The sequence below is a fragment of the Ranitomeya variabilis genome, chromosome 3, assembly GCF_051348905.1.
Source record: "Ranitomeya variabilis isolate aRanVar5 chromosome 3, aRanVar5.hap1, whole genome shotgun sequence".
In the NCBI taxonomy this organism is placed as follows: domain Eukaryota; kingdom Metazoa; phylum Chordata; class Amphibia; order Anura; family Dendrobatidae; genus Ranitomeya; species Ranitomeya variabilis.
This window is the reverse complement of record NC_135234.1, coordinates 28,687,136-28,701,069: the sequence shown is the minus strand read 5'-3', so window position 1 is coordinate 28,701,069 and position 13,934 is coordinate 28,687,136. Positions and strand designations below refer to the sequence as shown.

At 42.0% G+C, this 13,934-nt stretch overlaps 1 protein-coding gene across 2 annotated transcripts in view; it reads right to left on the bottom strand.

The window, feature by feature from the left end:
* Window positions 1-1,434: 1,434 nt before the first annotated feature.
* Window positions 1,435-13,934, bottom strand: part of DSCAM (DS cell adhesion molecule) — a 518,766-nt gene continuing 506,266 nt past the window's right edge. For both annotated transcript variants that reach the window (XM_077293859.1, XM_077293860.1), the window contains exon 33: window positions 1,435-3,501. In XM_077293859.1, coding sequence (XP_077149974.1) covers window positions 3,149-3,501 — 353 coding nt within the window. In that variant the 3' untranslated portion in view covers window positions 1,435-3,148. The remainder of the gene's footprint in view (window positions 3,502-13,934) is intronic.

The following is a 13,934-nucleotide window of genomic DNA, read 5'->3' as shown; positions in this document are numbered from 1 at the left end:
GGTTTTCTTAAAAAAATATCGAAAAATGTATGTTTATATGCAAAACACGGCCCAGACTGAAATGATCATTAGGACCTATTCAGCTTGAAACATATATACGGTACTTGTAAGAAAATAAAAGAAATAATTACTTTAAAAAATTTTTAATTACTTAAAAAATTAATTACGGTAGATAAACATTTCTGTATAAGATTTTATTGGCCTATTCTTTCACTCTACTCTTAAAGGATTGATGTTTGAAAGCAATGATATTTTTATGAGATAAAGTAAAAAATATATATCTGAAACAAAAAACAATTTTGTTTTTTTAGGTTTATCCAATTATACAAAAAAAAAAAAGTTTGAAAGTCATGTCAGGTACGGACTAGTTTTTTTCAGTATATAAAAAAAAAAAACAGTATAAAGTTAGGAGTTGTGCATTTATAATCAGACCAAAGTTTGTGTTTATTAATAATAAACATTGCCCAAAGAAACAAAAAAAACCTTAAAGGGGTATTCTAATCTCCAAGATCCTATCTCAATATGTAGTGGGTGTAATAATAATAATAATAGCAAATACCTCAAATTAGAAATGTAGTATAGTTCTTCTGATTTGCTACATCTTTCCTCATGTGTAAACATTGCAAGACCTTAGGTATCCATGGTTATGACCAAAAGCAACTAACTGTCATTTTATGAATTGTCGTAACCATGGATACCTAAGCTACTGCACTGTCCTGCACATGGGGTAAGTGACATTGTGAATCAGAAGAACTATGCTTCATGTATAATTGGAGGTATTTGCTAATATTGTTATTATTACACCTATTACATATTGGTTATTTGTTAATATTTTTATTATACCTATTACATACTAGGTATTTGCTAATATTATTATTATTACACCTATTATATACTGGGTATGTGCTAATATTATTATTATTATTATTATTATTAATAATAATAATAAACCTACTACATATTCGGATAGGATCTTGAAGATAGGAATACCCCTTTAACGTCAGGTTTATACGTGGAACGACTAGTCGATAACATGAGGATTCAAGAACCCCAAAAGAATGAGATTTTGAGAGTTCTCCCTTTTTCTGTGATTTCATATTGAAAGAGTTGGGGAAAAAAGAATCATCACAAAAAACACAACTGGGGCATGATCATGATACAAATACAGCAAAACAGTGGCCAAAAATGCAATTTGTAAAAGGGATTTTTTAAAAATAAAAATGGCACATTTGGCCAATGCAGTAAAAAAATAAATCTTCAATGTAAATCCGGCATAAGGCGACCAACTGAAATAGGGCTCCTGAATGGTGAAGTGACACATTGTTTGGTACCCGCTCCTGTTAAAGGGTGTAACAAAAATTTGCTAATTATCCGAACTGACAAGACAATTTTTCTGGTGTGAAAATATATTGGTATGTTACTTTTTTTTTTTTTAAAGGCAATAATTTATGACTCAATTCAATGGAAATTCAGCCGTATAACAGTGGACGGATTAGAATGATAATTTGATGTTTTTGATTTTTTTTTTTAATTATGGTAGGTAATTTCTAACTCTTCCCTTAATAGATTTGGTCCCCAATTGTAAAGTGCTATAGAAATAATAATAATTTGTATTATTTAATGAGCTTTTCTTGCCCATTTGACGTGAAACCTAGACCCATCCAAGAATCCTTTAGTAATCTGAAAGAATAGTTTAACCTACCACCAAAAACAAGTCAGCTAAGACTTGATATGTTTTTAGGATAAAAAAGGGGAACAAAAATAGTAAAATATATATAAAACTAAATATTTGCTACTTTTTAATCAAGTAAATTTAACTAAGAACTACGTAACAAAGATTTTTTTCTATTTCATTTGTTTTTTGTTTACTTATCCAATCAAATTATCTTCTGCAACATTATGAAAAAAAAGGTAAAAAAATAATAATTGTGAATAATTCTAGGTAAGCAAGCTTCAAATCTAAATGAGATGAGAACAGGTTTTTCCATCCAGCAGAGCGAATTAAATGCAAAAATTTCTCTATTGTGACTCTATTAAAATAGAAAAATTACTGACGCGTTTCGAGTTGACAAATTGGATGCTCAATTAGTAGAAACTGGCACTCATTTTAACAAAGTGTTAATTAGTTTATTTATTTATTTTTTATTATATCCTGGCGTAAATTGAACAGCTCGTTTAATGGTAAGAAAAAACAATTCTTACTTTATTATTGGGAATTTTACACCCGTGTGTGTCCGCACAGTGGCTGAATTTCCATTGAACAGTGTAACTCTGCAGTCGTTGGCTACATGTTGGGAGTGCACAGTATGTGGATCAGAGCCCTTATGCTTTGGATGATAGCCCTTCATCACATACCTGACTTTACATAAAGACGATGATGGAAATTTCACCTGATGAATAATAATAATTAAAAAAAAAAGAAAAAAAAAGGAGGTAATATTTCAAAATTGCTTTCTCAAAATCAGCATTCTACAAGGGTTGTGAGTTAGGAAAATGAAACTTATTTTAAAGCCTTGTATAGTGCATATTCTACCTATCGGTATGAAAGAAACTTCTAAAAAGAGTCATCTTGAGCCAGCAAATTATAGCAGGCTTCACAGCAGAAGGCAGAAGACCCTTTAGCTCTCAAAAGACAAGAATTTAACGAGTCAATTTGATAACTGAAATGAAAAAAAAAAATCTGCTTTGATAGAATTCCATGGAACAAAAACAAACAAAAAAAATAAATACCGGTAAATAAAGATTGCATGACGTTAATGATTTTTTCCCCCTTCATAGCTCTGAAATCTGGATTCTCGTTAGTTTGTATAATTAAGGGACGTTCAAGTAAAATGTTCTCATGCACCAGATTGTACAAAAAGATTTGGTACAAATGGAACTTAAAAAAAAAAAAGAACCCAAATTCATTCAAGAGTTTGACATCCGGGAAGAGGAGATGAATGTTTTTTTTTCTAGAGTGACCCAAAAGGAAAATTAAAAAAATAAGGAAAGAAACAAGAGTCTTTGCGCAGTTTTTGTATCATTTCAATGTTTTTGGCAATCTTTTTTTTTCTCTTTTCTTTAAATTATAAATGTTGGAATTCAGTAGAAAAAGGTAGCTTTGATTTGCATTTTGTTGTATCAGTATTTACAAGCTGTTTTCTTGCTGTTATACCAGGGTGTATGATTTTGTGTAAGGGTTATTTCCTTTCAAGTGGCCCCGGGAGTCCAGCAGTGATTCCTGTGAACTGCTTATTTTAGCTGCCTGTCCAAGCTCTGATGCCTCTCGTGGAGGCACCGGTGCAGCCGCCGCTGCCCCCGCACTGGGCTGCCACGACTGTACTTCACGTGCTGAAGGGTTTTCCATGGGTATTGGTTCCAAAACTGTGGGTCGCTTCAAGGTTCGGCTTTTCTGAGGTTCCAAGCAAGCCTGCCCTAAACCCAAGTCTCTGCTAGTTCCTGAAGCACCACGATTTAATAAAAAGTCCATTCTAAGGTACGGCGGCAAGTTCATCACATCACCTTAAGAAAAGGAAAAAAAAAACATAAAAAAATGTGAATGCATAATAAATGTGCAAGTAACAATACATTCAACAATCTAATAAAAACATGTATTTTTTTTAAGCAGTTTCTAAAATATTTTTTCTAGATACAGCTCCACAAGAGTCTGTAGGAGGTGTGTGGTATTGCAGATCAGTAAATCGGATATGTTATATAAAACCCATCTCTGAGGGTGGAGTTTGGGTGTAAAGGAACCACGATCCACCCAAAACTTAAAATAAATTTAGGACCCTCTCATATAAAGTGATCAACTCTTCCCATAAGGAGAGTAAAAAGAGAAACTCCTGCAAATTTACATTTTACACCTGACCAGAAATACTTACCAACAAGGAACTTCAAATTGAAGGCTCTACCTTGATGCAATCTTTTTGGAAAATATACATACACCTAAAAATTCACAAACATTCTGCTTCTAGTTACTACTACATGCGATCTTTTTGTTTTTTTTTAACCCCTTCATGACCCAGCCTATTTTGGCCTTAATGACCTTGCCATTTTTTGCAATTCTGACCAGTGTCCCTTTATGAGGTAATAACTCAGGAACGCTTCAACGGATCCTTGCGGTTCTGAGATTGTTTTTTCGTGACATATTGGGCTTCATGTTAGTGGTAAATTTAGGTCGATAATTTCTGAGTTTATTTGTGAAAAAAACGGAAATTTGGCGAAAAATTTGAAAATTTTGCAATTTTCACATTTTGAATTTTTATTCTGTTAAACCAGAGAGTTATGTGACACAAAATAGTTAATAAATAACGTTTCCCACATGTCTACTTTACATCAGCACAATTTTGGAAACAAATTTTTTTTTTGCTAGGAAGTTATAAGGGTTAAAATTTGACCAGTGATTTCTCATTTTTACAACAAAATTTACAAAACCATTTTTTTTAGGGACCACCTCACATTTGAAGTCAGTTTGAGGGTTCTACATGGCTGAAAATACCCAAAAGTGACACCATTCTAAAAACTGCACCCCTCAAGGTGCTCAAAACCACATTCAAGAAGTTTATTAACCCTTCAGGTGTTTCACAGCAGCAGAAGCAACATGGAAGTAAAAAATGAACATTTAACTTTTTAGTCACAAAAATTATCTTTTCGCAACAATTTTTTTATTTTCCCAAGGGTAAAAGGAGAAACTGGACCACGAATGTTGTTGTCCAATTTGTCCTGAGTACGCTGATACCTCATATGTGGGGGTAAACCACTGTTTGGGCGCACGGCAGGGCTCGGAAGGGAAGGAGCGCCATTTGACTTTTTGAATGAAAAATTGGCTCCAATCTTTAGCGGACACCATGTCGCGTTTGGAGAGCCCCCGTGTGCCTAAACATTGGAGCTCCCCCACAAGTGACCCCATTTTGGAAACTAGACCCCCCAAGGAACTTATCTAGAAGCATAGTGAGCACTTTAAACCCCCAGGTGCTTCACAAATTAATCCGTAAAAATGAAAAAGTACTTTTTTTTCACACAAAATTTCTTTTAGCCTCAATTTTTTCATTTTCACATGGGCAACAGGATAAAATGGATCCTAAAATTGGTTGGGCAATTTCTCCTGAGTACGCCAATACCCCATATGTGGGGGTAAACTACTGTTTGGGCACATGGTAAGGCTCGGAAGGGAAGGAACGCCATTTGACTTTTTGAATGAAAAATTATCTCCATCGTTAGCGGACACCATGTCAGGTTTGGAGAGGCCCTGTGTGCCTAAACATTGGAGCTCCCCCACAAGTGACCCCATTTTGGAAACTAGACCCCCCAAGGAACTTATCTAGATGCACAGTGAGCACTTTAAACCCCCAGGTGCTTCACAAATTAATCCGTAAAAATGAAAAAGTACTTTTTTTTCACACAAAATTTCTTTTAGCCTCAATTTTTTCATTTTCACATGGGCAACAGGATAAAATGGATCCTAAAATTTGTTGGGCAATTTCTCCTGAGTTCGCTGATACCTCATATGTGGGGGTAAACCACTGTTTGGGTGCACGGCAAGGCTCGGAAGGGAAGGCGCGACATTTGACTTTTTGAATGGAAAATTAGCTCCAATCGTTAGTGGACACCATGTCGCATTTGGAGAGCCCCTGTGTGCCTAAACATTGGAGCTCCCCTACAAGTGACCCCATTTTGGAAACTAGACCCCCCAAGAAACTAATCTAGATGCATAGTGAGCACTTTAAACCCCCAGGTGCTTCACAGAAGTTTATAACGCAGAGCCATGAAAATAAAAAATTTTCTTTCCTCAAAAATGATTTTTTAACCCACAATTTTTTATTTTCCCAAGGGTAACAGGAGAAATTGGACCCCAAAGTTGTTGTGCAGTTTCTCCTGAGTACGCTGATACCCCATATGTGGGGGTAAACCACTGTTTGGGCACATGCCGGGGCTCGGAAGGGAAGTAGTGACGATTTGGAATGCAGACTTTGATGGAATGGTCTGCAGGAATCATGTTACGTTTGCAGAGCCCCTGATGTGCCTAAACAGTAGAAACCCCCCACAAGTGACCCCATTTTGGAAACTAGACCCCCCAAGGAACTTATCTAGATGTGTGGTGAGCACGTTCAACCCCCAAGTGCTTCACAGAAGTTTACAACGCAGAGCCGTGAAAATAAAAAATCATTTTTCTTTCCTCAAAAAAGATGTTTTAGCAAGCAATTGTTTATTTTCACAAGGGTAACAGGAGAAATTGGACCCCAATATTTGTTGCCCAGTTTGCTGTGAGTACGCTGATACCTCATATGTGGGGGTAAACCACTGTTTGGGCGCACATCAGGGCTCGGAAGGGAAGTAGTGACATTTGAAATGCAGACTTTGATGGAATGGTCTGCGGGCGTCACGTTGCATTTGCAGAGCCCCTGATGTGCCTAAACAGTAGAAAGCCCCCCTAAGTGACCCCATTTTGGAAACTAGACCCCCAAAAGAACTTATCTAGATGTGTGGTGAGCACGTTCAACCCCCAAGTGCTTCACAGAAGTTTACAACGCAGAGCCGTGAAAATTAAAAATCATTTTTCTGTCCTCAAAAAAGATGTTTTAGCAAGCAATTTTTTTTTCACAAGGGTAGCAGGAGAAATTGGACCCCAACAGTTGTTGCCCAGTTTGTCCTGAGTACGCTGGTATCCCATATGTGGGGGTAAACCACTGATTGGGCGCACGTCGGGGCTTGGAAGGGAGGGCGCACCATTTGACTTTTTGAACGCAAGATTGGCTGGAATCAATGGTGGCGCCATGTTGCGTTTGGAGACCCCTGATGTGCCTAAACAGTGGAAACCCCTCAATTCTAACTTCAACACTAACCCCAACACACCCCTAACCCTAATCCCAACTGTAGCCATAACCCTAATCACAACCCTAACCCCAACACACCCCTAACCACAACCCTAACCCCAACACACCCGTAACCCTAAATCCAACCCTAACCCTAATCCTAATCCCAACCCTACCCACAACTGTAACCCCAACACAACCCTAACCCTATCCTTAACCCTAACCACAAGCCTAATCTTAACCCTATTTCCAACCCTAGCCCTAATTCCAACCCTAAGGGTACCGTCTCACATAACGATTTACCAACGATCACGACCAGCGATACGACCTGGCCGTGATCGTTGGAAAGTCGTTGTGTGGTCGCTGGGGAGCTGTCACACAGACCGCTCTCCAGCGACCAACGATGCCAAGGTCCTGGGTAACCAGGCTAAACATCGGGTTACTAAGCGCAGGGCCGTGCTTAGTAACCCGATGTTTATCGTGGTTACCAGCGTAAAAGTAAAAAAAAAATAAAACGTACATACTCACATTTCGGTGTCCTTCAGGTCCCTTGCCGTCTGCTTCCCGCTCTGACTGAGTGCCGCCGTACAGTGAGAGCAGAGCGCAGCGGTGACGTCACTGCTGTGCTGTGCTCTCACTTTCCGGCCGGCAGACAGTCAGAGCGGTGTTGTGGATTCTGTTTGTGGGCTCCCTCTGGTGGTTACTGCTGGTACTGGGTGACTTTGGTGGGTTGAGGCCTTTGGTTTCCACCTGTCCATCAGAGGCTGGGTGTTTCCTATTTTACCTGGCCTTTCTGTCATTCCCTTGCCGGCTATCAATGTATTCAGATGTGCTCTGTTTGGTTCCTGCCTACCTGCTCCCAGATCTTTCAGGATAAGCTAAGTGCTGATTTTCAGTTGTTTGGTTTTTTGTCCAGCTTGCTTATTATGTCTCTATGCTAGCTGGTAGCTCTAGTGGACTGAGGTTCTCCCCATGTGCCATGAGTTGGCACATGGGTTCTTGTAATCTCAGGATGGTTTTTTGATTAGGGTTTTTTGCTGACCGCTCAGACCCCTTTTGTATCGTTCTGCTTTCTAGTTTACAGCGGGCCTCAATTTGCTGAACCTATATATATCATCTCTATGTGCGTGCCTTCCTCTCATTTCACCGTCAATACATGTGGGGGGCAACTATACCTTTTGGGGTTCATTCCTCTGGAGGCAAGTGAGGTCTTATTTTCTCTGCAGTACTAGTTAGCTCTTAGGCTGGTGCGTGGCATCTAGAACCAACGTAGGCACGCTCCCTGGCTATCTCTAGTTGCGTTTGTCAGGCGTAGGGCAGCGGTCAGCCCAGGTTCCATCACCCTAGAGCTCGTCCGATATTTTGTATTACTTTGCTTGTCCCTTGCTATCCCTAGCCATTGGGATTCATGACAGTATAGCCGGCCCACAAAGTGTTAATTGTTTGGGCTGAAGCAGGAGAAAAAGAAGTGTTTAAGGGAATTTTTTTTTTTTTTCCCTTCAGAGTTTTGCTGCCTAGCCCTTAATTGCTGTCTAGCTGCTTCTTACCTCCTCTTAACCCTTGAATGGCTCTGATATTAGCTGTTTAACATGGATGTCCAGAGTTTGGCTTCCAGCCTGAGTAATCTCGCGGCAAAAGTTCAAAACATACAGGATTTTGTTGTTCACACTCCCATGTCTGAACCTAGAATTCCTATTCCAGAGTTCTTTTCTGGAGATAGATCTACCTTCCTGAATTTCAGGAACAATTGTAAATTGTTTCTTTCTTTAAAATCTCGCTCCTCTGGAGACCCTGCTCAACAGGTCAAGATTGTAATATCTTTCCTGCGGGGCGACCCTCAGAATTGGGCATTTGCATTGGCACCAGGGGATCCTGCATTGCTCAATGTGGATGCGTTTTTTCTGGCATTGGGATTGCTCTATGAGGAACCCAACCTGGAGATTCTGGCTGAAAAGGCTTTATTAGCCCTCTCTCAGGGGCATGATGAAGCGGAAATATATTGTCAAAAATTTCGGAAATGGTCGGTGCTTACTCAGTGGAATGAGTGCGCCCTGGCTGCAAACTTCAGAAATGGTCTTTCCGAGGCCATTAAGGATATTATGGTGGGGTTCCCTACGCCTACAGGTCTGAATGAGTCGATGGCTATGGCCATTCAGATTGATCGGCGTTTACAGGAGCGCAAACCCGTGCACCAGTTGGCGGTGTCTTCTGAACAGGCACCTGAGACTATGCAATGTGATAGAATTCAGTCCAGAAGTGAACGGCAAAATTATAGGCGGAAAAATGGATTGTGTTTTTATTGTGGTGATTCAGCTCATGTTATATCAGCATGCTCTAAACGCACAAAAAGGGTTGATAAATCTTTTGCCATTGGTACTCTGCAGCCTAAGTTCATTTTGTCTGTGACTCTGATTTTTTCACTGTCTTCCATTTCCGTCGATGCCTATGTGGATTCAGGCGCTGCCCTGAGTCTTATGGATTGGTCATTTGCTAAACGCTGCGGTTTTAGTCTGGAGCCTCTGGAAGTTCCTATCCCTCTGAAGGGAATTGACTCTACACCATTGGCTATGAATAAGCCGCAGTATTGGACACAAGTGACCATGCGCATGACTCCCGTTCATCAGGAGGTGATTCGCTTCCTTGTACTGTATAATTTACATGATGTACTAGTGCTTGGTCTGCCATGGTTACAAACTCATAATCCTGTCCTGGACCGGAAAACAATGTCTGTGTTAAGCTGGGGATGTCAGGGGGTTCATGATTATGCACCTCCGATTTCAATCGCTTCATCTACTCCTTCTGAGATCCCTGCGTTTTTGTCTGACTATAGGGATGTTTTTGAGGAGCCTAAGCTCAATTCGCTCCCTCCTCATAGAGATTGTGACTGTGCTATAGAATTGATTCCTGGCAGTAAGTTCCCTAAGGGTCGTTTATTTAATCTGTCACTGCCAGAGCATACTGCTATGCGGAATTATATTAAGGAGTCCTTGGAAAAGGGACATATTCGTCCATCCTTGTCCCCTCTGGGAGCAGGTTTTTTTTTTCGTGGCAAAAAAAGATGGTTCCCTGAGGCCTTGTATAGATTATCGCCTTCTGAATAAGATTACAGTCAAATATCAGTATCCACTGCCATTATTGACTGATTTGTTTTCTCGCATTAAGGGGGCTAGGTGGTTCACTAAGATAGATCTTCGCGGTGCGTATAATCTGGTGCGGATAAAACAGGGTGACGAGTGGAAAACCGCATTTAATACGCCTGAGGGCCATTTTGAGTATTTGGTAATGCCTTTTGGACTCTCCAATGCTCCGTCAGTCTTTCAGTCCTTTATGCACAATATTTTCCGTGAATATCTGGATAAGTTTATGATTGTGTATTTGGATGATATTTTGGTGTTTTCTGATGACTGGGAGTCTCATGTTTTACAGGTCAGGAAGGTGTTTCAGGTTCTGCGGGCCAATTCTCTGTTTGTGAAGGGCTCAAAGTGTCTCTTCGGAGTCCAGAAGATTTCTTTTTTGGGGTACATTTTTTCTCCTTCTACTATTGAGATGGATCCCGTCAAGGTTCAGGCGATTTGTGACTGGACACAACCTACATCTGTTAAGAGCCTTCAGAAGTTCTTGGGGTTTGCTAATTTTTATCGTCGGTTCATTGCTAATTTTTCCAGTATTGTTAAACCTTTGACTGATTTGACTAAAAAGGGTGCTGATGTTGCTGATTGGTCTCCTGCGGCCGTGGAGGCCTTTCAGGAACTTAAGCGCCGGTTTTCTTCTGCTCCTGTGTTGTGTCAACCAGATGTTTCACTTCCTTTTCAGGTTGAGGTTGATGCTTCCGAGATTGGAGCGGGGGCGGTTTTGTCACAGAGAAGTTCTAATGGCTCGGTGATGAAGCCATGTGCATTCTTCTCTAGAAAATTCTCGCCCGCCGAGCGCAATTATGATGTGGGTAATCGGGAGCTTTTGGCCATGAAGTGGGCATTTGAGGAGTGGCGTCATTGGCTTGAGGGTGCTAAACATCGTGTGGTGGTCTTGACTGATCACAAGAATCTCATTTACCTTGAGTCTGCCAGGCGTTTGAATCCTAGACAGGCTCGTTGGTCGTTGTTTTTTTCTCGTTTCAATTTCGTGGTTTCATACCTGCCAGGTTCAAAGAATGTGAAGGCAGATGCTCTTTCCAGGAGTTTTGTGCCTGACTCTCCTGGAGACTCTGGGCCTACTGGTATCCTTAGGGATGGGGTAATATTGTCCGCCGTATCCCCAGACTTGCGACGTGCATTGCAGGAGTTTCAGGTGGATAAACCGGATCGTTGTCCACCAGAAAGACTGTTTGTTCCGGATGATTGGACCAGTAGAGTCATCTCCGAGGTCCATTCTTCTGTGTTGGCTGGTCATCCTGGAATATTTGGTACTAGAGACTTGGTGGCCAGGTCTTTTTGGTGGCCTTCCTTGTCTAGGGATGTGCATACCTTTGTGCAGTCTTGTGAAGTGTGTGCTCGAGCTAAGCCTTGCTGTTCTCGGGCCAGTGGGTTGTTGTTATCCTTGCCCATCCCGAAGAGGCCTTGGACGCACATTTCCATGGATTTTATTTCTGATCTCCCGGTTTCACAGAAAATGTCCGTTATCTGGGTGGTGTGTGACCGCTTTTCTAAGATGGTTCATTTGGTGCCCTTGCCTAAGTTGCCTTCCTCCTCTGAGTTGGTCCCTTTATTTTTTCAGAACGTGGTTCGTTTGCATGGGATTCCGGAGAATATCGTTTCTGACAGGGGATCCCAGTTTGTGTCTAGATTTTGGCGGACGTTTTGTGCCAAGATGGGCATTGATTTGTCTTTCTCGTCTGCATTCCATCCTCAGACGAATGGCCAGACGGAGCGAACTAATCAGACCTTGGAAACTTATTTGAGGTGTTTTGTTTCTGCTGATCAAGATGACTGGGTTGCTTTTTTGCCGCTGGCCGAATTTGCTCTTAATAATCGGGCTAGTTCTGCCACGTTGGTCTCTCCTTTTTTTTGTAATTCGGGGTTTCATCCTCGTTTTTCCTCTGGTCAGGTGGAGTCTTCGGATTGTCCTGGAGTGGACGTGGTGGTGGACAGGCTACATCAGATTTGGAATCAGGTGGTGGACAATTTGAAGTTATCTCAGGAGAAGACTCAGCAGTTTGCTAATCGCCGTCGCCGCGTGGGTCCCCGACTTCTTGTTGGGGATTTGGTGTGGTTGTCTTCTCGTTTTGTCCCTATGAAGGTCTCTTCTCCTAAGTTCAAGCCTCGGTTCATCGGTCCTTATAGGATCTCGGAGATTCTTAACCCTGTATCTTTTCGTTTGGATCTCTCAGCATCGTTTGCTATTCATAATGTGTTCCATCGGTCGTTGTTGCGGAGGTATGAGGTGCCCGTTTTTCCTTCGGTTGAGCCTCCTGCTCCGGTGCTGGTGGAGGGAGAATTGGAGTATGTTGTTGAGAAGATCTTGGATTCTCGTGTTTCCAGACGCAAACTCCAGTATTTGGTTAAGTGGAAGGGTTATGGTCAGGAGGATAATTCCTGGGTGGTCGCCTCCGATGTTCATGCGACTGATTTGGTCCGCACCTTCCATAGAGCTCACCCTGATCGCCCTGGGGGTTCTCGTGAGGGTTCGGTGACCCCTCCTCAAGGGGGGGGTACTGTTGTGGATTCTGTTTGTGGGCTCCCTCTGGTGGTTACTGCTGGTACTGGGTGACTTTGGTGGGTTGAGGCCTTTGGTTTCCACCTGTCCATCAGAGGCTGGGTGTTTCCTATTTTACCTGGCCTTTCTGTCATTCCCTTGCCGGCTATCAATGTATTCAGATGTGCTCTGTTTGGTTCCTGCCTACCTGCTCCCAGATCTTTCAGGATAAGCTAAGTGCTGATTTTCAGTTGTTTGGTTTTTTGTCCAGCTTGCTTATTATGTCTCTATGCTAGCTGGTAGCTCTAGTGGACTGAGGTTCTCCCCATGTGCCATGAGTTGGCACATGGGTTCTTGTAATCTCAGGATGGTTTTTTGATTAGGGTTTTTTGCTGACCGCTCAGACCCCTTTTGTATCGTTCTGCTTTCTAGTTTACAGCGGGCCTCAATTTGCTGAACCTATATATATCATCTCTATGTGCGTGCCTTCCTCTCATTTCACCGTCAATACATGTGGGGGGCAACTATACCTTTTGGGGTTCATTCCTCTGGAGGCAAGTGAGGTCTTATTTTCTCTGCAGTACTAGTTAGCTCTTAGGCTGGTGCGTGGCGTCTAGAACCAACGTAGGCACGCTCCCTGGCTATCTCTAGTTGCGTTTGTCAGGCGTAGGGCAGCGGTCAGCCCAGGTTCCATCACCCTAGAGCTCGTCCGATATTTTGTATTACTTTGCTTGTCCCTTGCTATCCCTAGCCATTGGGATTCATGACAGAGCGGGAAGCAGACGGCAAGGGACCTGAAGGACACCGAAATGTGAGTATGTACGGTTTTTTTTTTTTTTTACTTTTACGCTGGTAACCATGGTAAACATCGGGTTACTAAGCGCGGCCCTGCGCTTAGTAACCCGATGTTTACCCTGGTTACAAGCGAACGCATCGCTGGATCGCTGTCACAACGATCCAGCGATGACAGCGGGAGATCCAGCGACGAAATAAAGTTCCAAACGATCTGCTACGACGTACGATTCTCAGCAGGGTCCCTGATCGCTGCTGCGTGTCAGACACAGCGATATCGTATGGATATCGCTGGAACGTCATGGATCGTACCGTCGTAGCGATCAAAGTGCCACTGTGAGACGGTACCCTAACTCTAATTCCAACCCTAACCCTAAGGGTATGTGCCCACGTTGCGGATTCGTGTGAGATTTTTCTGCACGATTTTTGAAAAATCTGCAGGTAAAAGGCACTGCGTTTTACCTGCAGATTTACAGCAGATTTCCAGTGTTTTTTTGTGCGGATTTCACCTGCGGATTCCTATTGAGGAACAGGTGTAAAACGCTGTGGAATCCGCACAAAGAATTGACATGCTGCAGAAAATACAACGCAGCGTTTCTGCATGGAATTTTTCGCACCATGGACACAGCGGATTTGGTTTTCCATAGGTGTACATGGTACTGTAAACCTGATGGAAAACTGCAACGAATTCGCAGCGGCCAATCCGCTGCGGATCCG